At 53.6% G+C, this 26406-nt stretch overlaps 1 protein-coding gene across 8 annotated transcripts in view; it reads right to left on the minus strand.

The window, feature by feature from the left end:
* MFNG (MFNG O-fucosylpeptide 3-beta-N-acetylglucosaminyltransferase) overlaps positions 1-24450 on the minus strand; it is a 39855-nt gene extending 15405 nt beyond the window's left edge. For 5 of the 8 annotated variants that reach the window (XR_005584401.1, XR_005584404.1, XR_005584406.1 and 2 more), the window contains exons 1-10: positions 23420-24450; positions 16140-16188; positions 14949-15051; positions 14490-14643; positions 12732-12817; positions 11832-11997; positions 11122-11207; positions 10472-10706; positions 6863-6899; positions 5629-5787 (exon numbers count right to left, since the gene is read on the minus strand). Coding sequence is in view for 1 of the 8 variants with exons in the window: in XM_039487286.1 (XP_039343220.1) it covers positions 10646-10706; positions 11122-11207; positions 11832-11997; positions 12732-12817; positions 14490-14643; positions 14949-15051; positions 16140-16188; positions 23420-23869 (1155 nt within the window). In the remaining 7 variants the exon portion in view is untranslated. Of the gene's footprint in view, positions 1-5628; positions 5788-6862; positions 6900-7870; positions 8366-9289; positions 10707-11121; positions 11208-11831; positions 11998-12731; positions 12818-14489; positions 14644-14948; positions 15052-16139; positions 16189-16944; positions 16970-23419 lie in introns of those variants that run through there. The other 3 variants (XR_005584418.1, XR_005584417.1, XM_039487286.1) reach the window with 3 other exon arrangements.
* Between the last annotated feature and the right edge of the window lie 1956 nt (positions 24451-26406).

Consider the following 26406-nt stretch of genomic DNA (forward strand, 5'->3'; position numbering starts at 1 on the left):
TCTGGATTAACAAGGCAGGATTCTGGAGTCCCAAGCTGGCAGAGAAAATGGGCTCAGAGGTAACTTCAGCACATCAGGTGACAGTCCCCAGGGGGTCTCTATGACCAAACCCGCCACACACATATCATCTTGGACAGAGGCAAAGATTGCCCGGGAAGCAGGAGTGCTTCTAACAGCTTCTGTGTGAGGATCCAGGGATCTGGAACCCAGGTCTGCTGGCTCCTGGGTGGCTGCCATGTCCACACCACCCCCAACAGCTCTGGTGTAGTGGGAAACAGCACTCTGAGAGCCCTGTGGAGTCAAGCACCACTGGATGTCCTGCCCAGAGAGGTCCTAGCTGGTAGAGTATCAGAGGGGTAGCCGTGTTCGTCTGGATCTGTAAAAGCAGCAAAGAGTCCTGTGGCACCTTATAGACTAACAGACGTTTTGGAGCATGAGCTTTCGTGGGTGAATACCCACTTCTTCGGATGCATGTCAATACAAAGTGTATATTCACCCACGAAAGCTCATGCTCCAAAACGTCTGTTAGTCTATAAGGTGCCACAGGACTCTTTGCTGCTCTAACTGGTAGAGACTACCATGGTCTCTGATTGGCCCAAGCATGCTATTCAATAAACATCTGGAGGCTGTCTGTGCAACTAGGTGAATCCCTGGCTTTCTGCTGCAAACAGACCCTGCTGTGGATTCCTGATGCGTTGCCTTGCTCCTGACTCCTGGCCCCAACCTTGCTCTTGATACCTGACCTTATGCCTAGTCCTGGTTCCCTGCTCCTTGCTCATGCCTCACTCTGCCTCAGTTCCTAGTCCTCAGCTCAGCTCCTTACACCTCACCCTACCTTTGTTCCGCTAACCCTACTTTGACTGATTCACTCCAGGCTGGTGTGGTTCATTGACCTTGACTCTGACCTGATGTTATGGCATGGCATGGATATGGCCTGCTGCTTCTGGCCTTGACCCTCTAGACTGAATTCAGACCATGTTCTTGAGTCCCCTCCAACCCAGGCCCCAGCCTCTACCCACACCCCTGTAGCCAGGGTCCTTACATCCTGATTTATACCTGGAAGGATTCCATTTCACTGCACAGAGAAACAACATAGGATTCAAGGGGTAGGGGAGGACTAATGGAGAAGACACCCAGGAATGGAAGGACATGAAGAATGAATTCCTTTCCCTTTTTAACACTGGAGCAGGATCTATCTAGAGACACAGTTGGTGGTCCCGATTGGTGAACAGTGTGTCTACGATCTCCCACTGGGGGAGAGGTGTGTATGTGTGTGCTCACACATACATGTGGAGAAGGGACTTTCATGATGGAATGAATTTGAACACATGGCCAAGATCCTCAAACGTATTTAGGTGCCTAACTTCCATTGAAATCAATGGGAGTTAGGTGCTTTAATGCGCTAGAGATTCTTGGCCTTAGCTCGCCTCTTGCACTGGGTAATCAGTGTTGCACTAGGGAGATGTGTGTTTGTGCATTGTGCAGGCACACGGTGGGGCTAGGGCTCTCCGGATGGGAGGAGCATAGAATCACAGCAATAGATCTGGAAAAAACCTCCTAAGTGACCTTTTCTCTCACATTCGCACCTCACCAGCCAGTGCGTGATTGTTCCTTAGAGTACCAGCTGGCGTTCTCACGAGCGGCAGCATCCTGCCAGGTCCTGACAAATTGCCGGAGCTGCTGAACACTGAAGTCATTAGGAGATGAGGGCCCTCAGCACCTCCAGGAGTAGCTCCGAATCTTGCAGGATTGGGCTTAAAAGACAGCAGTGTCCATCTGCATCTGGGCACATATGGTATTGTTGCCCCTTCTTTCGATCCCAGTATCCCCATCGTTCCTCTACTGGGCAGCTGCAGATATCGGGGTCTTGCAGATCAGCTTTCCCATGTGGCGTTTGGTATACTCAAAGTGTAACTTGGTATATTTACACACATACACCAGTCCTGGAATAGAGGCAGGACAATCCCTTCTTTCAAGGATCTATCCAACACCAATGTCTGGTTCCCAGGGAGTAACTCAGCCTCAAGAATGAACTCTAATCAAAGAGCATGGCAGAGATCTGACTCGCCTGCCAATCTCACAGCTCCCTCTACCCAGAACCTTGTGTAACCCCAACAACAACACAACACACCTGCATTTCTGCCAAGACTAAAAACTTGCTCACACACTAAGAGGAAAAACAGCTTGGAAGATTGTGTGTAATTGTGCCACCTGGCAACTCTCACCATAACAGTATGTTTTCTAGCCGTGATAAGGGAGGGCTGGTGACACTCTGGCAGGCACAGGTTCTGTGCTCACCATATCACTACAAAAGCCTGAAAAGTGCCTTGCAACTAGAAAGGGAGGGTGGGGTGGGGAGCAAGGAAGAGACCCATAAAGATCTGATGGAGGTCATGACTGATAGAGCCCATACGGGTGCCTGTGCCATTGGGTAGGTATCTGAGGCACACACCATAGTGAGGATTGGCTCAGTCTGTCCCTGTAATTGAATTTACACCCAGCTGCTAACTGCCCCAGGGTGTAGTGGGGTTTGGGGCCTGGGTGTTTGGAGCAGCCCATTGCAGATCCAGAGGCCAGTCTTGACCGCTGCTCTGACTCAGAACCAGCTCAACATTCAGAGAGGTTTGGGTGCAGGGCTGCGGCTTGGCCCCATCTCCACGATGGATGGAATGGAGCCCAGCAGGGGGATGCAGGCTGGGTAGCAGGCAGTGAGGTCTGTTTGCCTACAGTGTGCTCTCCATAGGGATGTGGTGGCCGTCCCACTGCATGGGACAATTAACACTAGACCTGGGAAAGCCCCAGAGAACACGCTGTCCAGAACAACCCTGTACTAGCCGGGCAGGACAGACTAACTACCCCACTAGGTCTTTCCCATCACTGCTCCCTCTGGTTCGATCTGTGTGGAGCAGCTGCTGCTGGCCAATGCCCGGCTCCATCATAGTCGCTGCTGTTCCCCTCCAGCAGGATTAAGGGTCAGAGAATACCGGCTGTTATTTACCTTTGATTAAAACCAGCCCTCCTCCCTCCCGGGCTGGAGAGACCAATGTTGCTGCTATTTACTCTGCTGCCAAGCCTGGCGTTGCATCTCTGCCCTGCGGCACTCACTAAAAGCCAAGGCAGGGTGGGAGCCTTGCGTGGGAGTGGCGACGCAGGCCACGCTGTCCCGTTTGTTTCTTTTGCGATCAGGATTTCATGCCAGCTTGGTACCGGGGCCAGAAATTCCAGAGCTGCCTGTCTCAGTAGGGCACACTGGGTGAGAGAGCGAGAGACCTTGCAGGGCTGGGGGCTGGCCTGCAGAAGGGACAGAAACTCGCTGCCCTGGCTGCCTGAGTTGGGGGCATCGGGGGCTGTTCCTGGACCATTCTCTGCGTGTTCCCCCTTTGCGCCTCTCTCAATTACCCACACCTCCTTCCAGCCTTCCCACCTCGCTCGCCTCTGCTCTTCCCAGCTTCCTTCACTGACTCTCATTCACTCCTCCCTCTTGTTCCTGTGCTCTCCCCTCAGACTCTTTCTTTCATCCTTTCTTTCCTCTTCTCCGCTCTAGCTCATGTTTTCACCATCCCTCTTTCTCTCTCTCTTATCCCATTTTTCCTCTGCCCCCCCCCCCGAGTTTGCTTTCATTATCTCCTCCATTTTTCTCATTCCCTCCATTCCTGTGGCTCGGGCTCCCTCTCCCCCAGCCCCAGCTGCTATTCCAGGACAATAGAGCAGATGGCAGGCTGCTTGTTTTATAGGTCCCTTCGGAAACTCAGCTCGGCTCGCGAATCTGCCACTGTTTCTAAAAACAGACCCTGTATAACGCTGAACCGAGCACTACAGGGATTGGGAGGGGGGCTCGACTCTCCCCCCATCAGCTGCACAGGGGCATCCTCCCTCTCGCTCCTCTGGCCCACTCCAAGCCCCTGGTAAAATAAGTCTATTGCAGTTTCCCAAGTGGCTGCAGCAGAGCACAGTCACAAGTGAAATGAGTCTGGCCAGCCTCTGCTGCAGGGATTCCAGTGATAGACTGACTTTAAGGCCCTCTCCCCGGACATCAGTGTTCCTGGGGACTGTGCTCGCTCCTTCCAAAGGCGCCAAGAAACTGAGCTGCGTTTCACCCAGCGACAGGTGGGCAGGACCCCGGCGTCCAATCCCGGGCTCAGCTGTGTGACCTTGGCACGGCATTTCAGCTCTCCGTGCCGTTGTTCCCCCCACCTTCCCGCCTAGTCTATTTACCTGTAAGCTTTTGGGGGTAGGGACAGTCTCTAGCTCGGGCCAAGGCTATACTGCATACTGTTGCTGGCATAGCTATGCTAGTCAGGGGTAATCCCTGACCAATGCAGCTGTGACAGCACAAGCCCCTAGTGTAGACACCGTTTCACCAGCAAAGCTCCATTTTTGCAGCCCTGGCTTATTTGGTGCTGGGAGAGGGGGCCTGGAATAACGAGGCCAGGCCAGGGCTGGGAAAGGGGGCACCGAATGTCTTCTCTCTCTCAGGGGCTTGGCTGGCTGCTTCTTGCTCACGTGCTCAGGCTCTACCCACACGTGTGGTCAAGAAGGACTCCTCCCCCGCCCCAGGTCCCTTGCAGGTCTTTCGCCTTCCTCTACAGTTGGTGGGTGTAGGTGTCTGATCTGGGTCTCTCTCACCCATTTCATCACTGCAGGGACCTTGGGCATTGGTGCGCCTCAGTTCCTCTGCCACTCTGCCTGCAGCACATATCAAGTCCCCTGTGAGCTGTAACACTTTGGTCAAAGTTTGGCTGTTGGGCTTTGTGGGACTTAACACTAGACCTGTGGGTGGGTGCTGGGTGGTGCTGGGGGCGTGCGATACACAGGTGGTCAGACCGGATAATCGGGTGATGTCTTCTAGCTTTAAACTCGATGACGCTAATAAGCTATATCAGCAAAAGTGCAGTTTTGCCCACCTGGGGAGCCCTTTGCTACTGTAGCAGACCAGCAAAGCACTCCTTGTGCAGGTCTGGCCCGCGTGCTTGCAAAGTACTAGCACAATGGGGACTATAGGCACAACTGCCGTACAAACAGTAAACACACATCAACCCTGGCGTACAACCCAACTGCAAACGGAACAGCCAGCCCACCTGGCGCTGGGAGCGCGTCAGCTCTTCTGAGCTAATTACGGTTGAGCCAGGTCACTGCTTCACCTCCAAGGACCAGGCAGGTACGGCACAAACTCGGTGCGAGTGGGCTCCTTGGTGAGCCCCGTACGGTCCAGTGTGGAATTATGACCCCTGCGATGGGGGAAGTCCTGGCTTTTGGCTGAGACATAAGATCCCAACCCCTCTGTTGGCCATTAAAGAGCCCAGGCACTTTTTGTAAGAATGTTTGCCTAATTCTTCCCATCAAATTCCAACTCAGCTAATTACATTGGCCCGGATCCTCAAAGAGATTTAGGCACCTAACCACCATTACAATCAATCGGAGTTAGGTGCCTAAATACCTTTGTAGATCTGGGCCTAAGGGGACTGAGAACTATGGGCCAAGGAGCCTTTCAACGCTTGACACCAGCTCTAATAACCGGCAATATGTCTCCCACTGGAGAAGCAGATCTCCAATAGCGAAAGTTTCCCCCCCCAACCCTCCAACCAGTGGCAAGGGGAAGGAGAGGCAGCTCCTGGGTTTCAGTGTTACCCTTCTAGCTGCAGCAGGGCTGGGCTGGCATCGGAGCTGTGGTGATCTATCCCGGAGCGAGGTTGTTGTGACTCTCCAGCCTGCACCGCCGGGTGCCAACAAAGCGAGAGGCATGTGTGCTTTGCAGAGCACAGCTGTCCCGCCCCAGCCGCACAGCCGCTGCAGAGAATGAGTGTGAATAATGACAGCGCCGGTAAAGGGAACGACTCCCCAGAGCAAGAGAAGCACCTCATCACTCAAGCACCGCCCGACCTGGGTGAGGGATGGAGACTGTTCTTAACTGCAGGATTGGCCTGACTGTCGGGGGGAGACCAGCCCTTCACAGGCTGCATCTCCCGCCCCACACTCACTCACGTGTCCTCGCTCCTTCCCAATGGGACAGATCCTCAGCTGGCATCAATCAGCAGCTACTAAAGTCAATGAGGCGACACTGATTTTCACAAGCAGAGGATCTGGCCTTATCTTGGTCTCTCATTCTGGCTGTCTCCTCTTCCCCTCCCTTACACTCTACGCCAGCAGCCCCTTGCCCCTGTTTCTTTATCACCCCATCTTACCGGCCTGCCCCACAAATGAAGCTGACGTTGGGTAGGGGAAGGAGAAGGAGGTTGCTCCTGCTGCCCTTCCTAGCACTATCCAATTTCCCCACTCTGGCTTTCACTCCCAGACCCTTTCTCAATCTCTCCCTTACCTCTTTGCATAATCCCAAAGGACACTCTGCCCCAGGGGCCTTCAGCAGCAGATCCTCTTCTCCCTGCCAGCTCTGGTTGTGATTACATGGGGGTCACAGCAGTCACTCCCCGCCCCATAGGCCCCTGATCAGTCCCGTTTGCAGCAGGTTGCTAACATTTCCAGCAGGAGACAGGCCAGATTCAGAGAATCCAAGCACAAAGCAGCCTATTTAATTTTTCTCAAAGCTCGCTGATAAATTCTGGCTCCAGAAATGGAAAGCAATGGGTGCTGTAATGAGGTGCATTCAGACAAGATGTCTGAATAACTAACTTGGGCTCAGTAAATCCTGGGAAGCAATTTAAACATCAGACATAGGCAAATCACCCCATCTTGGGGTCCATAATTAATCACACACATTTTAAACAGTGGAAGAAATGAGTTTTTAGCTTTCTTGGATTTCAAGCTAGATCAAATTGCACCAGGCAGAAAATTCAAGTTGTCAAGGGACAGCAGTTAAGGGGCCCCATCAGCTTAGTCACCACAGGCCTCTCTGAGTTTATTTTACCTGCTATTGTCACAAGGGACACCCTGGATGATAGTACCTGAAAGAATAAAGGGGTGGGGGAATAGACAGTTGTCACTAGTTTTTCCATCTTGTTTCCTTTGTATATTCAATGGTGCTCTGTGCATAGTTAGTTTCACTATTTCCCCTCTTGGAGTGAAATCTTGGCGCCTGTGAAGTCAGAGGCAAAACTCCCATTGCTGTCAGTAGAACCAGGATTTCACCCTTTGTGGATAGTCAGTTAGGCCCTGATCATGTGAATTGTGCCACAAGGAGCCCCCACTCCAGCCAATGGGGTTCTGCTCAGTCAGTTGCAGGCCTGGGGCCTTAGTCAGTTTCACCTCTTTGGGTGAGTTTCTCACAGCAGCAGGTGAGAGACAAACATCTAATAGAGCTGGTCAGAACAGCTCCAGCCTCAAAATGTTGCCACAGAGAACGTGAAAAAATTCCACAAAAACTTTTCCATTAGATTGTTCCCAATAAAACAGGATTGTAAAACCCTGACTCAGGGACAGGGCTAGTTCTTTAACACTGAGCACATTTCAAGTTGCCAGTGTCCCCTTAAGCTGGCTTTTTTGTGCTTAAAAAAATGCTCTTGGATCCCTTTGTCTGCTTTGAGGAGCCCTTTTCTTTCTAGTACAGCACCGGAGCAGACTTACCACAGGCCCTTTTGAAGTTCACTTTAACACAACCCTGCTTTCCTCCACAGCCTCCTCTTCTCATTAGTTTGCAGGCTCTTCATGAGAGCAGATGTTCTCCACAGGAGCGGTGCTTGCTGGTATGGCGAGGAAATGTTCCACCGGTTTAAGAAGGTTTGGACTCACACACCTGCTGAAGGACTCGACCCTTTCAGGGCCCAATTCTCAGCTGGGGTAAATGGAGCTGGGCCAGTTTACACCGACGAGGCCCTGACCCAACATTTGCCTCCTATTTCTGCAGCTTGTCTTCCCACAAGACTCAGAGTTTGTTGTTTAGTCGCCCCCTCCCCCACCCCCGCCCCCCCCCCCCCACTGTGTTGTGCTCTGACTGCCTCTGCACCTGCTGTCACTGCTTCAGAGATGATTGGCTCTTTTAATCTAGGCACTGAATGCATATGAGGTGAGATCTCAAATGGGTTGGGGGAGGGAATCCAGGCACTGTAGACTCCTCTCTTGGGCGCTAGACTGGCTTAGGCCAGCCAGAAGCTTTTTCCTGTTCTGGTTAACTTGAAGCCCCCAATCACTTCTCTTACCCCGGGGACTTCAAACTTCATCCTTAATCTCAACGGATTATCACACACGTACTCCTGCAGTGTGGGTGACTTCACTTTCAATGGCTTTGATTCATATGGTTACTGGGCTCCCGTCACTGTGCAAGGGAACCATTATACACCCAGGGAGAGGTAATTGTTATCAGCAAGCCCTTGTTCCTGGTCATCAGAGAGGAGTTTCCAGATGAAAGGGTGCATTTCTTATGACAGAAAGCAGGACTTGAGAGCTGTCTGCCTCTTCAGAAGTTGATCACTGACTGGAAGAAATGGTTGGATTGGAAAGCGACAAGAGGCCACTGTATGCCTCTAAAAAAATCAAAGCACGCTTTCAATTCTTGAACCCTCTCTGCCCAGGTGGAAACGCCTTTGAAACATGCTTTTTTTTAACCCTTCAATACCCTACACAAGGGTCTGCAATGAAAGCCAGGACAATTGTAGTTCCTTTGCAGGGGGTTGGGCTGACCGGTTTGCAAAATGGTAAAGACACAGTGGTGCTCTCCATAGGCCTCTACCACACTGACTGCAATAGATGCAGTTGTGTTAAAGATTTCTCTTCCAATCTGTATGACTCTGCAGAGAGATCACACCGCACTTTCATCTGCATTCTCACAGAACGCCCGAGGTCCCCCTCGTACACCGCTGGCTTTTGAAAAACACCTTCCCTTGAAAAGGCACCCACTTTACATGTCTTTTATTCAGAGCATCCCTTGCCATTGAAAGTGGTTTCTTTGCGTTTTAGCTTTCCCCCAGTCTGCTCTCTGTATGTAAGCAAGGCCAAAATGTAACTGCTATTCATTTCCCATCAATTAGGAGTAGGGTGACCAGACAGCAAGTGTGAAAAATCGGGACGGGGGTGGGGGGTAATAGGAGCCTATATAAGAAAAAGACCCCAAAATCAGGACTGTCCCTATAAAATCGGGACATCTGGTCACCCTAATTAGGAGGGGCCTTTGGGCAACACACCAAGCCCAATCCAGGGCAAGAGACATTCCCCCCCACCCCCAGGATCTGGAAACCCTCTGAACAGTCGGCAACCTTGCATGTCCCACCTAAGGTGACCAGATGTCCCAATTTTATAGGGACAGTCCCAATTTCTGGGTCTTTTTCTTATATAGGCTCCTATTACCCCCCACCCCCGTCCTGATTTTTCACACTTGCTGTCTGGTCACCCTAGTCCCACCCCTCCCTCTCACTCCTTCTTCCCCTCTCTACTGCACTGAGCAAGCAGTGAGGAGCAGATGAAGCTGCCCCCTAGTGTCTGGAGGGTTGAAGAGCGAGGGTAATAAGCTATTTACCCTTCCATTTTCACTCCATAGTGAGTTAGGTTTTTTTTGGCATGGCTCTTAAATCCACAATCTCCAATCTGCTCTTGTGTGCTCCTTCACTATCTCCTCCTCCCTCTTCTACCGCATTCTTCCTTTCTCCCACTTCAAATCCTTCTTTAAGTCTATCCTCTCACATCCCCTCCCACCAGGTAGAGATTGGAGTCTAATCTCAAAGGACAGGCTGGTCATTAGAAAGCTGGATTATCCCGATCCCCAGTGGAGCAGAGAAAAGGGAGAGTGCTCAGGGAGAGACAGAGAGATATCCCCACTTGAATAATGCACAAACCCACACACGCCTCCACACGCCCATCACATGGAAGACTCCTGGAAGAACCCAGCACTCCGGCTCCTGGCCCCCGTCCCCTTCCCCGGGCAGTCCCGGTGCGGCACTTCTCTTGGGCTGATCTAGCACGAAGTCGTGATCAAAATGCCATTTTATTGAAACAAATGATCAAAGACTCGAGTTTCTGACCTGAGCATGTAGCCAAACTATCTAAGCAGAGGCTTAGCAAGGGGGCTGGGACAGGTGGAGCCCTGGCCAGCAGAGGCTCAACAAATGGGAGGACAGAAAAGGCTCTTGTCCAGCATAGGCTCAGTGAGAAAGGGTTTGGGGGCATAAAGGGAGGAGAGGCTCTGCCCAGCAGAGACTGAAGTGAAGGGCCAGCCATACTCTCCATTCACACGGCCCCACACAGTCAGTGTGTGTGGCTCAGGATGCATACAGAGATATGCTCCATCCAGGCAGCAGGGGGCACCAGGTCTCCATCTATACCTGCACAGCCAGCAGCTGCGGCCAAAGTCTCGCTGTGTTAATAGAGGCATAAGGTTACCTCACCCACCTTGTCTCTCTAATATCCTGGGACCGACAGGGCTACAACTACACTGCCTACATTACCAGAGGCACATCGTCTTCCCCTCCCGCCTATCCTCACCCCCTACAAGTGTCCCAGAGCCTGTGGGAAACGGGGTTGCATTTGAAGTGTCCCACCAACAGCGTCATTCCACATTTTCACCTGGGCGCCTTGTTGTGGATCCTACCTTCTCACCCTGTGCCGTGCTCAGCAAGCACTGATCCACAAAGCTATCGCTAGCTGTGGCCCCAGGGTGGTCACTGTGAAGGAGAGAGGGAGCACCCAGCGCTCCCTGAGTGCCCCCCCACACAACATGAACTGAGAGTCGCTGGCCTGAGTGGGACCCTTTGAGTGTGGGAGCTCAGACGGGCCGTGGGCACCAGGAAGTGTCCGGGTAGAGAAGGCAGTGAAGGGATTGGAACCTGCAGGAGAGAGGAGGAAGGTTAGGCGTGTGCTGTCACAGCCAAATGAAGAGGCGTGGGAGGAGCGCGTCTCCCCGGTGCCCCATCCCACACCAGATGCTCTCGCTCTGCACTGCAGCTAGTGCTCTACACGTACGCCTCCAGACTCCTAAACTTCACAAGGACGTGAGGACGGTTAGAGGTGAGCCCTGGATCCAGACCCAACCAGCGGCAATGTGGGCCCAGCTCCCGCCAGGGCCAAAGCGAATGCCACAAACAATAACAGGGAAGGCAGGATTCCAGCTCCAGCTACACAGCTCTGCCAACGCACCTCACTCCTGAGCAGCAACGTGCCCCTGCCCACGCCCTATTCCAACCCTGTTTTCATAGGAGACTCCGGGAGCAGACCAAACAAGCCAGAGACTCAGGGACCCACCTGGAGGGGTCTTCGTGCTGGGAGAAGGGGCCGGCCAGCTCAACAGTGTTGAGTTTCTTCTCAAAGACACCATAGCTGAGGGTGACCTGCAGGGAAAGACCATGAGACAGGAAAGGGGGAAGTTAGGGATCAAGGGGGCAGCTTTGGTGGCACTCAGCTTTTATGTGCCTGGGCTATAGATGCTCCCATCACCCCCCGAGCTGGGAGCCACTCTACAAGCTTTGTGTCCCACACCCAGCTCCCCACTGCTTCTCGCCTCTGTCCAGGCTGATTTACAGGGCCAGGCTGCAGGCTTTCACCCCCTCCTCACCTCCATTTCCTCCACATCTCCAGCCCCCATCTCACCTAAGCCTCTCCCCCTTCCTCCATGACATGCAGGGCTATATCACATGGGCCCCATGGGTGAGCAATGGGCACTTCCTCTGGCTCTGCTGCAGCTCCAGGGGGGAGGGCCCTCCCCCTGCTCTTTGACTGGCAGCAGTTTTACTGGCTAGTTAATTGCCTTTTCATCCTTTGCCCATCATTGCAGAGAAGCATCTAGGGATGCATTTGTCTGGAAAACCTCATTGAAATAATGTGCGGTTGATTCAATCAGGGTCACAATTACCGCCGGAGTGACGTGAGTCATTGCCCGCCTGCTCCGCTCCTCTCCTCCCACCCTCTCCAAATCTCTTCTCCAACCTCTCCTTTTCTCTTCTCTCTCCCCTCACCTGCTGCAGGAGCTGGGGCCTGGGGATCAGCTGAAGGTTCTCCAGGTGAGAGTGGAAGAGCGTGTTGGGGAGCAGACGCCCGCCCAGTTTGCACTCAACAATGTAGCCCACAGTGCAGTCGTCCGGGAGGCGGATGAGCTCCGAGGTGCTCAGGAAGTTACTGCCGCTGGAAGAGAATGGGCTGCATTGATCAGTGGGGAAATACAGACATCTAATGGGATCCCCATCTTGGAGTGGGATGAGAGATCAGGAGCCACTGACCTCAGAGATTCACATCACCCTCGCCAGGGGCGGCTCTAGGTATTTTACCGCCCCAAGCACGGCAGGCAGGCTGCCTTCGGCAGCTTGCCTGCAGAGGGTCCGCTGGTCCCGCAGCTTCAGCAGACCTCCCACAGGCGTGCCTGCGGGAGGTCCGCCGAAGCCGCGGGACCAGCGGATCCTCCACAGGCAAGCCGTCAAAGGCAGCCTGCCTGCCGCCCTCACAGCGACCGGCAGAGCACCCCCAGTGGCTTGCCGCCCCAAGCACGCGCTTGGTGTGCTGGTGCCTGGAGCCGCCCCTGACTCTGGCTGTGAAGAGGCAGGTGGCTGCCCAGTTCTGTCTGTTTGCACTGCAAGAACTTATAAACAGATACCCACTTACTTGCCAACTCAGCTCAACGTGCATGCAGTGCCCAGCACAGGTGGGGCCTCTGGGAGCTACCACAACACAAATACATGCCCTAACCTACCTGCTCTTGCACACTCACAGCTGGGTAGGCCTGCACTGTGCCCTCTCTCGCACACTCCGTGTGCTCACATACACTCACACCACACACACACACACCCCCAACTCGTGCATGATCTTCCATGACATTCCCCTGGGTTTCTGATGCTCACATATCTACTGGCTTCACGGCTCACCTGGCCCAAGGTGCCATCTTGATGGCCAGCCTGCGGCTGATGCAGAATCCTGCCCCTCCAGTAGCGAACCAGAAGCGCACGGACCTCTGGGGAGGGAAGAGCAGAGAAAGGGAAGGGGCTGACCAATGGGTGTCACAGTTCCTGTACCTGCAGATCTCAACACCGAAGCACTAGCCATTAGATACACACACAGACCCAGCTATAACCCCCCTTCTGCACCACAACATGGGGTGGCACAGAGGGGAGCCTGGTTTCACGGCATCAGCTGGTCGAAAATGCCGGACAACTGTGCTACCACCATCGGACCAGAATTCTTCCCTCAGCCCAGTAACAAGAGAGATGAGGAGTCCAGAGATGAGGGCCGATTAGCTGAACATAGAGGTGGAATTCTTCCCTCACTCAGAGAAGGGGTGGTCCCACTGAATCAAAGGCGTCCTATTGGCAGAGCAGTATGGGATGAATCTCTTAGCAGATGGGGTTCCCATTGAGGAGCAGCATGGGTGTGACTGCCTCTCTCTCTCTCTCCAGGCTGTGCATTGCTCAGACTGAGCCCGCACATGCTGTTGTGGTTGGGTGACACAGGACCAGAAAGGGTTAAACAACTTCCAGGCTAATTGACCCAGATTTAACCATATTAGTAGATAACGTTTCTGGTTTTGTGTGTTTGCATAGATATTGCTAGAGGTGAACAATGTAACCAAACAGTTCCTGCTTATCACTGTATTCTGTTAATTCAGAGATCAAAAGGAGATATTAACAGTTAAAGGAGCTGTGACTGGAGTGATATCACTGTCTTGATTTCTTTTTGGAGAATATAGCAAACCACCTGCAAATGGTGAGAGATGGGCAATTGCCTTATGTTAATCCATGTAGCTAATTACCAAAGATGTTTAAGAAATAGGAGGTTACTTCAAAGACACTATTGTTCACCCAAGAACTGCATGCAGTCAAGAGACTGCCCAGAAACTGTATAAAGGGCTCTTGGGATCTGATGCTTTTTATCTCACATCTGCTTATGCTGCATCAGGGGAAGTTTGAGCCAAAAGATTGAGATCTCCAGTTCTATTCTGGGTCACCCTGATACTGAACATTGGATTGAGCCTATGGACTAATTCTGAAAGAATTCTGCAATTCTAGAGCTGACCGTCTCTACTATGAACCTGACCTAAGTACTCTATTCATGTCTGTATGTATAATGATCTTTTAACCAATACTTTCTTGTTTCTTTTTTTAATACCTTTTAGTTTAGTTAATAAGAATTGGCTGTAAGCATGTATTTGGGTAAAATCTAAAATATTCATTAACTTGGTGGGCACTGTGTCCAATCCTTTGGGATTGGTAGAATTTTTTCATATGATGAACAAGATTTTCAATAATCCTCATCATATTTGACTTAGCTGTCTGGGTGGGAGCCCAAAGGGTGGGTTGCTTTAAGGGAACTGTGTTCTTGGCTTCTGGGTAACCAATAAGATATTATAGAAGCTGTTTTGTTATGAGCTAAGTATTGGAATAATCACCAGTTTGGGGGATTGTCTGCTCCATTCTTTATAGTTTGCCCTAATTGAGCAATCTCAGCATGGCCTCCCTGGGACTCTGGTCACAGGCTGCATGGGACTAGATTGGGTCCAGTGGAGGCCAGGCCTGGAGCCCTCCTCTTTTGGGGGTTTGACAGGACGTGTTCAAGAACCATCAGCTCCCTTCAGAATCCCCAATGAGCCAATCAGCTGCTTGGCCCCATTGAGGTGGGGCAGGATTTACCGTCTGATTGTTGGGCATTGTTTCGGAGGCGTGGATGGGCCGGTTCAGGCTGGGCTTCCCAATGTAAACGTCCTGGGCTGGAGAGTAGGAAGACAAGAGCTTCAAGAGGGCCTGTGGGTTTAGGTAGTTATCATCATCCAAGTGGCAAAACCAGCTGACAACAGATAGGGAGACAGACAAGAGGAGGTTAGGTCAGGAGGCTGCTGCTGACTCAGCTTCATGTCATGGGCCTTATTGCTAGAGGTTGTGTGCAGCTACACGCTGATGGCCTTTAATCAGCACCTCTGCAAACTAGACTCTTCTTCATCCTTTCCCACTGGAACTCCACTCACAGCCCCTCTGAGTCACACAAGCAGCCACCGGTTGACAGTGACAGCTTCCCATCCCTACCAGCCTGCGGTGGGAAGTTCCCTCCCACGCCCCTGCGTGCAGGTGTGAAGGCCACCCCTGAGTGCTCACCTCAGGCCACTGGCCAAGAATGCATCGAACTCGGCTGCCATCTTGCAGGAGAGGGCTGGGTGGCTATGCTCTGTGGAGCAGTTTGTGAATATCACATGGTCACCTGCGGGAAAAAGAGACAAAGCTCCTGGTCACTGCACTCTCACCCCACCCCACCTGCCTGGCCTGGAACATGAGAACCCTATGGCCAGAGAGAGCAGCAATCAATCACTGTGTTAATTCAGTACTGGCCTTCTCACATTCACACCCTGCTCGCCAATGGGGTCCCCACATCTCTCCGGCCTGTTCCCACCCCACCCTTCTGTCTGGGTTCTATCTTCCTATTCATGCAGCACTTTGCTTCACAACCCATACGCCGCTCCCCTAATGGAACACCAGCCTTGCCCTGGAGGGGACCCCCTCCCTTCTGCTGGGCTGAAAGGGGAAACCCTTGTCTCTGTGGGTTTTCAATCCCGGATTTCTCCCCACACAAGCAAGACACCAGCAGGAATGAGCTCACTCCGCACTGATGGGTGGCGCTTACTCTGCGCCACGCAAGTGATCTGTCGAGGCGCTTGTAGCACTGTGGCATGTGGGCGCCTCACAAGCATTAATGACCTTCTCAGGAAGTCAGGCTAGAGATGTGGCATTCCCTTCTGGCTGTAGACTCTCTGACAACAGCACTGTGATACAAGGAAGTACCGTCCTCCCCATCCTGCAGATGGGGAACTGGAGCAGCCAAAGGGGAAGTGGCTTGACCACAGGAAGCCTGTTGCAGCGGCAGGAACTGAACTGAGCTCTTCCAAGTCCCAGCCCAAGGGCCTTAACAACAGGACCCTCCTACCCACCGGTGTCTGGGATGGAAAATAGCGGTGCCCGACCCCCTTGTTACCACCCAGCTGTTCTTCAGGACAGCTGGAATGCCCGCAGCTTCTCCTGGCATGTGCTGTGCCAGTTTCCTGTCTCCCTCCTTTCAAAAGGCAAGCCCATCCTCCCAATTTTTCAGAAGGGAACTAAGCTTAGCTGAGCCTCGTCCCCAGAGTGAATCAGCGTCACTCCTGCTGGGGGCTCTGCGGGGTTCATCCTATCACACAGATCCAGCAGGGCACCCTGTTGTGCGTGGGAGGAGGAGAACCGCCCTCACTCAGGGCCTGATCCAAAGCTCACTGGAGTTGGGGCAGGGGAGCTGCGTGATAGGAAAAGCTGGGTTACCCATTCTCTTCTGCAGGGCTTCGTCTTCTTCATCAGTAAAGACATAGGTCTGAGAAAACAGGAGAGAGAGGAGAGGACGAGGTTACTCCAAGGCCCGGTGCTGGCTCCATTTCTGGCCTCCCAAGCTGTCACGAACCCTCCCGCCTCCCCATTCCGGCCTGTGCCTTTGACATCCTGCGGCTGCCTCCTGCTAGGCCAAGGGAGGTGGGAGATGCTGTCCCAGCTCACTGCTCAACCACCTCTCCTGCTTCTCTTGCAGGGGTGGTGGGTGGATAAATAATCCTCTTAGAGCCCTGTGCCCTGCTTGCAAAAGGCAGGCATGGATCCTACAGCCCCCTCCTCCTCCAGCCGACACCAGTTGCAGGCCAGAGAGAGATTTCCCCTTGGTTCAGGGGACTGAAGGGTAGGGGCTCAAATCCTGGGCCCTCCTCTGCAAGAGGCAAGGGGAGCTGGGAAATCTGGAGGTCAGCTCCCCCCCGGAGCTGGGACCTGCTCCTGTGTTCACACTGGGAAGGTTCCCTGACAGCCAGGGAACCCAGGAGTCCTGGGGTCAGAGTCCCAGCAGTTCCACTGAAGTCAATGGGGCTATGCTGATTGACACCAGCCGAGGACCTGGCCTCTGGAGCCTTGTTTTCTTCAGGAAGACCCCCAGCAGCTGGCCAGTGCAGAAGAGAAGCCTGTTCTGAGGGCTTGCATCCGAAGAAGTGGGTATTCACCCACGAAAGCTCATGCTGCAAAACGTCTGTTAGTCTATAAGGTGCCACAGGATTCTTTGTTGCTTCATTACAATATGCACCCTTGTTACCTGCAGTCTGGGGACCTGGTCTTGAGCAAACTCCCCCCTCCCCCCATGGCCCTGCCACCTGGTGAACAGAGAACTCGGGCAGCAAGCCGGGGGAGGGGAGGCCCAGCTTTGGGGTCTGAACGATGTCAAGCGGCAGACGAAAGCAGCAGCTTTGTGGTCAAAGGAAACATGGGTTAAGAGGGGAACATCTTTTTGTGTGTATAGCAGTTATAGCCCCCTGCTGCTTCTCAGCCCCCGCCCCCTCGGGTCCATCCACCCCCCAGCCCCCAGCCGCCATTCTATGACACATCCCCGCGCCCCAGGGGCAGGGGGGATCACGGCCAGCTGAGAAAAGCTCCCTTCATGCGGAAAATGTGCTTTCAAGGAACTAAAGGGGCTGAAAGAAAGAGACACAAGCCTTAAACAATCTCCCCACCAGCTGCCCGCAGGCTGGTTAAACACAGCGCCCGGGCTGGGGGCTGGCGGGAGGAGGGGGAGAGTACAAGGGTATTCAGCCAGGCACCAGAGCGAATGGCTCTGGCACTGGGACAAGGGAGCCCACACCACACGCCCTAGCTATCAGCCTGGGTGCCACATCCCGGCTATCGGGCAAGGCGCAGGAGGGCAAAGGGGCTGGAACGCCAGAGGGGGGAAGCCAGGCTATGAACATGGGAACGGGCAAGCCTGGGGGAAGGGATGTGAAGAGGTTGTGCTGACGGGCAGCTGGCACCGGCCGATCTACCAAAGCGACAGGCTCCAAAGCAAGAGGGTGCGGTGGGCAGTGCCAAGACTGCTGGAGGGGAGAGACGCCGGGGCAGGGGAGGGGGATCCCCCCAAGGGCAGTGAGAAAAGCTGCCTCCAGTTCAGCACAGGTGAGGGAGCACTGTTTGGTGAGGCAGTAGTAGATGAGGTAGATGTGGGGTGAGGGTAAGGGTGAGATCACTCTCCATCCCCACCCCCAACTCTGCTGTGCCTTTCCAACAGGACCTGGAGAAGCCACTCCAGGGGTGTCAGAGTTCTTCCCGCACTACGCAACCCACCCTCCTCACGCCCATTCATGCAGGTCTCTAGTTAGCAGGGACCCTGTCCTGCCCCCGCACCCCTTGCCCTCCACTTGTGTCTGAAAGGTGACTGCAGCAGCAGAGCCAGTCTGCCATCTGTCAGCTCCCTCCCCACCCCCACGCCTGGTGGAGTCACTGGAGAGATGGCCTGCCCCATCTCCCTCAGCGGGGCTGCCCAGGAGGCTGGGGCAGGAGAGAGCTGGGAGGGCCCCCGTTAGAAACCTGGCAGAGGGCATTTGCTCCAGCCTGGAGGTTCATCTCTCCAGGAGACGCCAGCCTCTGTTATCCACATTGAAGGTGTCTGGAGGGGATTTGCTGGAGCCTCAAACCACATCTCCCTCACCCCTGCCCCTGCAGGGAACATCCTGCCACTTCCAGACAGGGCCAACTTGGTGCCACTTTTACCAGCTCAGCCAGAGGGAGGGCTAAGGTTCCCTTTGGGTTCTCTGGCCAGCTGCTGTGTCTGTCTGGGTTCGCACATCCCGCCTGTCGCCACGGTATCCCAGCACCTACAGCCTGCCCAAGGGGCTTGGGGCCTGCTTTGGCAGACATCAGGGTCAGGCGCAACAGAGCTGGAGTTCAACCACGCAGGGCAGCCCCCCGCTCTCAGAGCCCCTTTCTAACGCATGGAGCTTGCAGTGGCCTTTGCCACTCTTGCTGCAGTGGAGTGGGCTCAGGAAGGCGGAGGGGCCTGGATGCGAGTCTACCCTTCGGTTCTGAGGAGGAGCAGACGGGCGTGGGGAAATTCCAACTGGAACCCAAGTGCAAACGGAAAGGCTGGAGCCCTTGCTGCCAGGCAGCCTCGTCTGGCAAGCTCCCCCTGGAGCATATATGCCCACGGCTGGAGAATAAGGACCAGGCTTTGGGCCTGCACAGCCCATGCTGCCACTGTGTTCATTAGCAGCATTGCAGTAGTGTGTCAGGACTCCCGCCTGGGCCCCATCATGCTGGGCACTGTGCAGACAGACACAAGGACAGTCCCACCCGAGAGAGTTCGCACTCCAGGGTTTAGACACCATGCAGCAGGTGAATAACCTGACAGACAGGAGTGAGGGAACAGGCCGGGATCCAGGGGAACTGGAAATGTCAGGGCCAGCATCAGTGTCCACCCTCACGAGATTAAATTTAGCCCTTCTCCTGACAGAGCCAGCCCTGAAAACACAAACCCATCACCGGGGTGAAAGCTTGTCACATACTAGCCCTCAAGACAGGCAGCAAAGTCCAGTGCACAGGAGCACCGGGCTGGGACTCAGGATACTTGGGCTCTGCTCTGCTATTCCCAGCTCTGCCACTGACCTCCTGGATAAGCTTGGGGAAATCACTTCCCTGCTCTGTGCCTCAGTTTCCCCTCCCATCCTTTGTCTGGGTTGTCTATTTAGGCTATCAGCTCTTTGGGGCGGGAAATGTGTGTGTGCAGCACCTAGCGCAATGAGGCTTGATCTTGTCTGGGGTCTCTAGGCTCTGCAGATACTAATAATAAGGATCACAGGTTATCCCGACTCCTGCAAAGCCACCCAGATCTGGCCTTTGGGGCCCCATGGAACAAGGCTGGTCCATTTGGGAGGACCCCAAGCAGATTCTCAGCTCAACACCAGTACCACCCAACGTGACACTGATAACACAGACAGCTGCTGCAAGCGCCCGCCTATACAGGAGGAGGCTCTGCGGCTTAGCAGCCAGCATGTCCCCAGGCCACAAGACGGGGAAGCTCAGTTAGCATGAGCAGCAGCTTGGTTTAGTGGAGTAACTGCAAGACTGAGAGCGAGTGATCCCTGCAGGTTAGTCCTAGTTCTGATACCAACTCCCTCTGTGCTGGTAGCCATGTCCCGGCCCTTTCTGCCTTCGTTTCCCCACCCACCGGGCTAAGGATACTTGCCTCCCTCAGCAGCGTGGGTGTCACGGGGATGAATGAAGGCTGCAGAGCGCTAGCTGGGGGCTCCAATTCCCCAGAGTGCACACAAAAGCCTTCATAGGATGGGGCTTGGTTCAGTGGGACACCTGGCCCTTGCAAATCGGACAGGCTGCTATTGTTGTGCAAAACTTTCCTGGGGGTAGAAAATTTCAAAAGCAAAGCCTGTTTGGTTTTGCAACATTTCTGTTTAGTTTCCAATGAAAACTGAAAGCTTTTCTGTTACAGTTTTTCCTTTCGCTCCCCTCTCCCCTCCACCACCACCTTTTTCACTGGCATGGTAAAAGGGGGTGGGGGGGCAAAGGGAGGGAGAAAAAGAGGAAAAACTAAAGGTCTTCAGTACAAAAAATCCAACAAACGGCTCTTTTTGAAAACATCTTTTGAAAATTCCTCCCCTTCACCCTGCCCCCCTTTTTTCCAGCCAACTCTACTCGTGAAGCTTTCCTACATGTTGGCAACTGTACCAGACCTCAGCACCAGCAGTGGCACTCCCCTTCTGCAGCAGGACCCAGGGGGTTGGGCACATATTTCATAGAATCACAGAGTCACAGAAATGTAGGGCTGGAAGAGACCTCGAGAGGTCATCGAGTCCAGCCCCCTGCACCGAGGCAGGACCAAGTAAACCTAAAGCATCCCTAACAGGTGTTTGTCCAATCTGTTCTTAACAGCTTCCAGTGATGGGGATTCCACAACCTCCCGTGGAAGCCTGTTCCAGAGCTTAACTACCCTTATAGTCAGCAGGTTTTTCCTAATATCTAACCTAAATCTCTCTTGCTACAGATTAAACCCATTAATTCTTGTCCTACCTTCAGCGGACCTGGAGAACAATTGATCACCATCTGCTTTATAACAGCCCTTAATATATTGGAAGACTTATCAGGTCCCCCCCTCAGTTTTCTTTTCTCTAAAGTTTTTTTTAACCTTTCCTCATAGGTCCGGTTTTCAAAACCTTTTAACATTTTTGTTGCTCTCCTCTGGACTCTCTCCAGTTTGTCCACATCTTTCCTAAAGTGTGACACCCAGAGGCCTCACCACTGCCGACTACAAAAGGACAATTACCTCGTAAGTCTGACATACAACACCTCTGTTAATACACCCCAGAATATTAGCCTTTTTTGCACCTGCATCATATTGTTGATTTATATTCAGTTGTTATACACTGTAACCCCCAGATCCTTTTCTGTAGTACTACCGCCTAGGAAGTTATTACCCATTTTGTAGTTGTGCATTTGATTTTTCCTTCCTAACTGAGGTACTTTATACTTGTCTTTATTGAATTTCATCTTGTTGAATTCAGACCAATTCTTCAATTTGTCCAGGTCCTTTTGAATTCGAATCCTGCCCTCCAAAGTCCTTGCAGCCCCTCCCAGCATGGTGGCATCTGCAAGTTTTATAGATTTCTCAAACACGCACACACACAGAAAGGTTCAGGTAATTTGGGGTGCTCCAGAGAATCTTCTCACTCCTCCTTCCCCTTAATTCTTGGCATGGCCAGAATGGACATGCATCGGTTATGTTTGGGGTAGGAAAAATTGTTTTGCAAGCCCACTCAGAAACACCAAGGCCGGCTATAATCATGGTACCCATGTGCCAGCGCTCAGCCCACATCATAGCACGATATGCCAAGAAGTATGGTATCCTCTAAGAGCCATTAGAGGGTAGGAGATAGAGCACTCAGGGCTTGGAGAAGCACGTCTAGAAGGGGAAGTATGATATTTCAGATGCTAACGCACACAGAGGAAGTGGGTTCAAAATAGGACATGGCTTCCTCTGACAAACCGCAGCTGACTAGGTAGTGGAAAGCACCAGACAGTTACAGCTCAGCGTGTGGAAGGGAAAACCGCCCTTACCCAGAATGCCCTATTCTGTCTCAGGTGCTCTTTTCCTCTGTACCCCCACAACCTAGCCTCCTCATTTAGGCCCCGATTCTGCAACTGGCTATGCATGGGCAGACCTATGAGCCCCCATTGACTTCTGTGGGGTTCTAGGCAAAGCCACTTGCAGGATAGTATCAGAGGGGTAGCCGTGTTAGTCTGGATCTGTAAAAGCAACAAAGAATCCTGTGGCACCTTATAGACTAACAGACGTTTTGCAGCATGAGCTTTCATGGGTGAATACCCACTTCTTCGGATGCACTTCTTCTTCTTGCATCCGAAGAAGTGGGTATTCACCCACGAAAGCTCATGCTGCAAAACGTCTGTTAGTCTATAAGGTGCCACAGGATTCTTTGTTGCACTTGCAGGATAGGCGCCTGCACTTGCAGCACCACGGGGGAAAAGGGGACCCCAAAGCAGGGAAGCAGCAGTCAGACAGCCCTCCCAGCACCCCTTCAATGATCGTGAGATTAGCAATGGGGCAGCCACTAGGCACTGATTTAGCAATGGAGTTGGTACCATGGCCTCTACCGACTGACCTGTTTAAACATAGCCCAAGTGCCTGGAGTCTACAATGAGTTTCCCCAGGCTTTCCCCATTACGGAGGGAGATCCCAGGTAGCAAACAGTGTTTCCCCCCATCCATTATTAACTCAGTTCTGGGTCACCAGTGTGCACTGACCTAATGCGCCCCAAACCAGCTCTCTCACCAGGATGTGAAACTCTCAAGACTCTGCTGGGTGAAGGGGGAAGAGCCGTCCAGGCGCCAGCACCAGCACACAGAAGCAAGGGCCACACATACAGAGGGGGGGCCGAGGAATCGTCACCAGAGTGCATGTGAATGGATTTGGTGCTCCAGCAAGCGAGAGACTGACTGCACTGAGACAGACGTGGGGCGTGCAGGCACTGTGCATGCACCCACATGCAGCTCTACTGCACCCCTCCTGCTATTCCAGCCCTGGGCCCCACACACTCAAACTCGGCTACATGGCACCTCTGTGCCCTTTGCTGGGCTAACCCTGGGTTCTCCCCACCCCTCAGCCAGGGCACTGCATCTTGTTCTCAAGCACCCGTGGCCACTCCAGGCCCAGGCAGTCCTTCCTGGGCAGACACTGCCTAAACCAGATGTGGTTTTGTGAGGTGTACAGTGTGAGACGGGAGGAGGCAGCTAGTCTGAAACCACACAAACTCATTCCACTTGTGAGCAAAGATCAGCAGTTTGAATCAGGCTTCTGAGGGAGAAAGAGCAGTGCACTCAGCCCCGCCATGCCTCACACATGTTTTAACCCCAGCAGCTGTCACCTATGTGCAGCATTGCACCCCTAGTGTAGCTGGATTTAAAGGAGGGTGAACTGCCCCACTGAGGCTACGCTTAGGTGAGGCTGACGGTCCCTGTCAAATATCACTCCTCCGCTCACCCCTGTGCGAACAGCCAAGATAAACCCCTGTCTCTCTCTACAGGGCTTTCCCCTGAGCCTGAAGCTGGTTTAGTCCCAGGTAGTAGAGCCCTCCATCCAACCAGGGTGAGGTGTCCCTGTCTCTCTGCACAATGGAATAGACATGATGTCGGAGTAGATTCTTCCTGTCCCCTACACGCCCACCAAGAAGGCCTGTTACTGTAATGAACCCCTCCATGCCCACCTCCATACACACCTGCTCTTTTGCCTTGGATATCCAAGTGTCCAGCAGCAGCTCCAGCCTGGTCTGGTGGAACCTCTTGGTTGTCTTCACAGCAATGAAAACCTCTCCAAGCTCCAGGCCTCTCCGCACACTAGAGCCCACCTTGGAAGGGCCTGGTGGCTCTTTCAGCTCTTGTCTCCTGCTGCTGTCTCCCAGCACATCCGCTGGGGACATTTTAGCCTGGTGCTCCAGGATATCCGATGTCCCATCACCAACCCCTTGGTAGCGGACCACCTCTTGAGTGCCACGGTGCCTCATGGAGAGGAAAGCCATGGTGACAAGGAGCAGAGCAGCTCCAGAGAGACAGCGGAGGAGATGCCGACGCATCACTGCCAACTTCCAACGCCACGGCAAGAAGCCCAGCAGGCAGAGGGAGCTTCTTCCTCCACACCCCAGAGTCTGTGAGCCCCATGGTGGCCTCATGCCTCCCAAAGGGGAGGACAGACAAACTGAGGCCCAACTAGGACATGGCCATGGAAAGTGATGGGAGGGGAGCAGAAAGTGGCAGTGAAATTCTTAGAGAGCCAAACACCAAGGCTGAAAGGGACAATTGCCCCTGGGAATGGGGGCAGCCTCCAAGAAAGAGACACAGGGACGAGGAAGACCTGATTTTCCAGCTGGCAGGACAGGTGACAGGCAGACACCTGGAGGCCAGCAAATTACACACCCAGAGCTGAACTAACCCAGACCCCAGGCTCTCCGCTGAGAGGCTGAGGGTCCTGGGCAAGGGTCTGGTCAGGGTGAAAGGTCAAGGGTCCAGGAGGAGAGTCCATTCCACGCAAGGGGTTGAGGGTCCCAAGTTTCCAGGAGGTGTGATGGGGGAATATCCAGGTGAGTGACTCTGGTTTCCAGTTTGATGGAGGCAAAGAGGCTGACCCAGCATCAAAGGATGCATCAGGACAGGTCCCAGGCTAGAGGCTGATGCAGGCAAGAGGCTGGGGATAGCCAGGTCCGGGGAACGAGCAAGCGAGCTGCCTTCCACCTGCTCTGTCTGCTCAGCTCTCACTGACTCCCTCTAGCTACAGGCACCAGGCTCCGCCCACCCCTTCCTCGGGCACAGGGTAGGCGGGGCCCTTCAGCCTGTGGGGAATCCTGGCTAGCTGTGGCCTCTGCTCACAGCTGCTGCCCTGTGGGCTGCTCCTTGTGTCAGGCCAGGGGAAAGAGCTCATGCTCATGCTAGCTGGGGGCTCACATTCCCCAGAGTGTGCACAAAAGGCTTCATAGGATGGGGCCTGAAGGAGGAAGTCTCCAGGGACCCGACTCTCATGTCATCAACCTGAGGGGAACATGCTTCTGCCCCCACCCCCAACTCTCAGGGAGCCTCTCAAAACTGAGCCAGGCTGTCAGGGGGAGGGGGAATTCACCCCACACTGCGGCCGCTTCGCAGTGGCATTGGGGGCCCCAGCAGGCACAGAGCCAGCATAACACCCCTGCAAAAGGCGATGTGCTGGCAGGGCTGGGGGATGGCCAGGAGTTCTAATGCCCTTGGAACTTAGACTGGTTCTTAGAATGACCCGGAGGAGCCATTGCAGACGGCGTGCAAGCTGGGACAGCCACTGGAGAATCAGGGGGACACATTGCCTCCCCAGTCAGTCTCTGTGCCAGGCTCAGCACCAATGCAGAGAGGATTCCCCCACCCCCCAAGGGGCTTTCCCAACCCCCCTTCCCAGCTGCCAGGGCAGCTCCAGGTCCAATCTCAGGTTCTGTAGGGCCCTATGCAAAGTGACACAAAGCAGCTAGAACACCAGCTTAACTGGCTCACTGCCACTCCTTGCCCTGTTGCAAGGAGGATGGATAAGGCATCCTACACTCCAGCGATCCCCAGCTGTTGGACCTGCCCCTTGGGCCCATGGATAGTTGGGCATAACTTAGAGCAGCCCCAAGGTTTACAGCCATTTGCGCTCTCACGTTTCACATATCTCAGCTGCAGCTGGGGATCTAGCCCTTAGCTGAGCACCATGCCATCTAACCCTGCTCAGAGCAGATCGCCTTAGGCCAGTGGTCAGCCACGTACATTACAGCTGCTAATGTTAACTCCCGTGGCGCTGAGCCAGCGAGAGCAACGGCAGGGAAGTTTTGCAAACCGCCCCTAGGGAAGGCTATAGCTAGCGGAGGACTTGGAAATCCACCTCCAACCCTTGACTGCACACGCACTCAGATGCACTCTGCAGCAGATCCCCTCCGAAGGGCCGGTAGAACAGTTTTTCTAAATGACTCTTTACATTAGGACTGTACAAGGCTTTTATGGCTGGTAATTGGTGCCCACGGCTGCTAATGACATGCCACCTGTTCCTTAACCCATGACTCATTCCTCTACAGCAGGCAGCGTTACCTCACGGGGCAGGGAATTCGGGCACCCCCCAGGGAGGAGTGATACAGTGCAGAGTGGAACTGAAGCCAGGGAACATTACTGGGTTAATGTTTACCTTGGATTCCTCTCTTCCCCCTCCATCACATCTGGAACCAGCTGGAACTGGGCTTGTGGAATGGATCAGCATAGGCCAATGTGACCTCTGAAACAAACCAGGAGGGAATGGAATGACTCCTAGAAGAAGCCTGGGAGAGGGGGGCAGTGCTGTCTAGTGGTTAGAGCAGTGTCGTGTTGGGAGGCAGTCAGGCTCTCCAGTGTGCTATTCCGAGCTCTGCCAGACTTGCCTTGTGACCTTATAGACATCATCCTTGCCTCCATTTCCCTGTCTTTAAAATGGGGATAACGCCTACATCTATGGGGTCCTTTCTCATCCACATCTGCTGCCATATGTCCAGGTGACAGCAGTGGCCTCAATGGCAGTTTATGTTCTGCACCTAACAAGAACATCTCCGAAGCTCCAGTGTCTCCCTAGCTCTCGTAGAAGGCTCCCCAATGGCTGCATTTGTAGAACCCTTTGAACAGCAGCACAGTCTGTCACGGATTGGTGGGGGCACAGCCACAGCATTCAGAGGTGCACCATTCTAATTAG

The sequence above is a fragment of the Mauremys reevesii genome, linkage group 1, assembly GCF_016161935.1.
Source record: "Mauremys reevesii isolate NIE-2019 linkage group 1, ASM1616193v1, whole genome shotgun sequence".
Lineage (NCBI taxonomy): Eukaryota > Metazoa > Chordata > Testudines > Geoemydidae > Mauremys > Mauremys reevesii.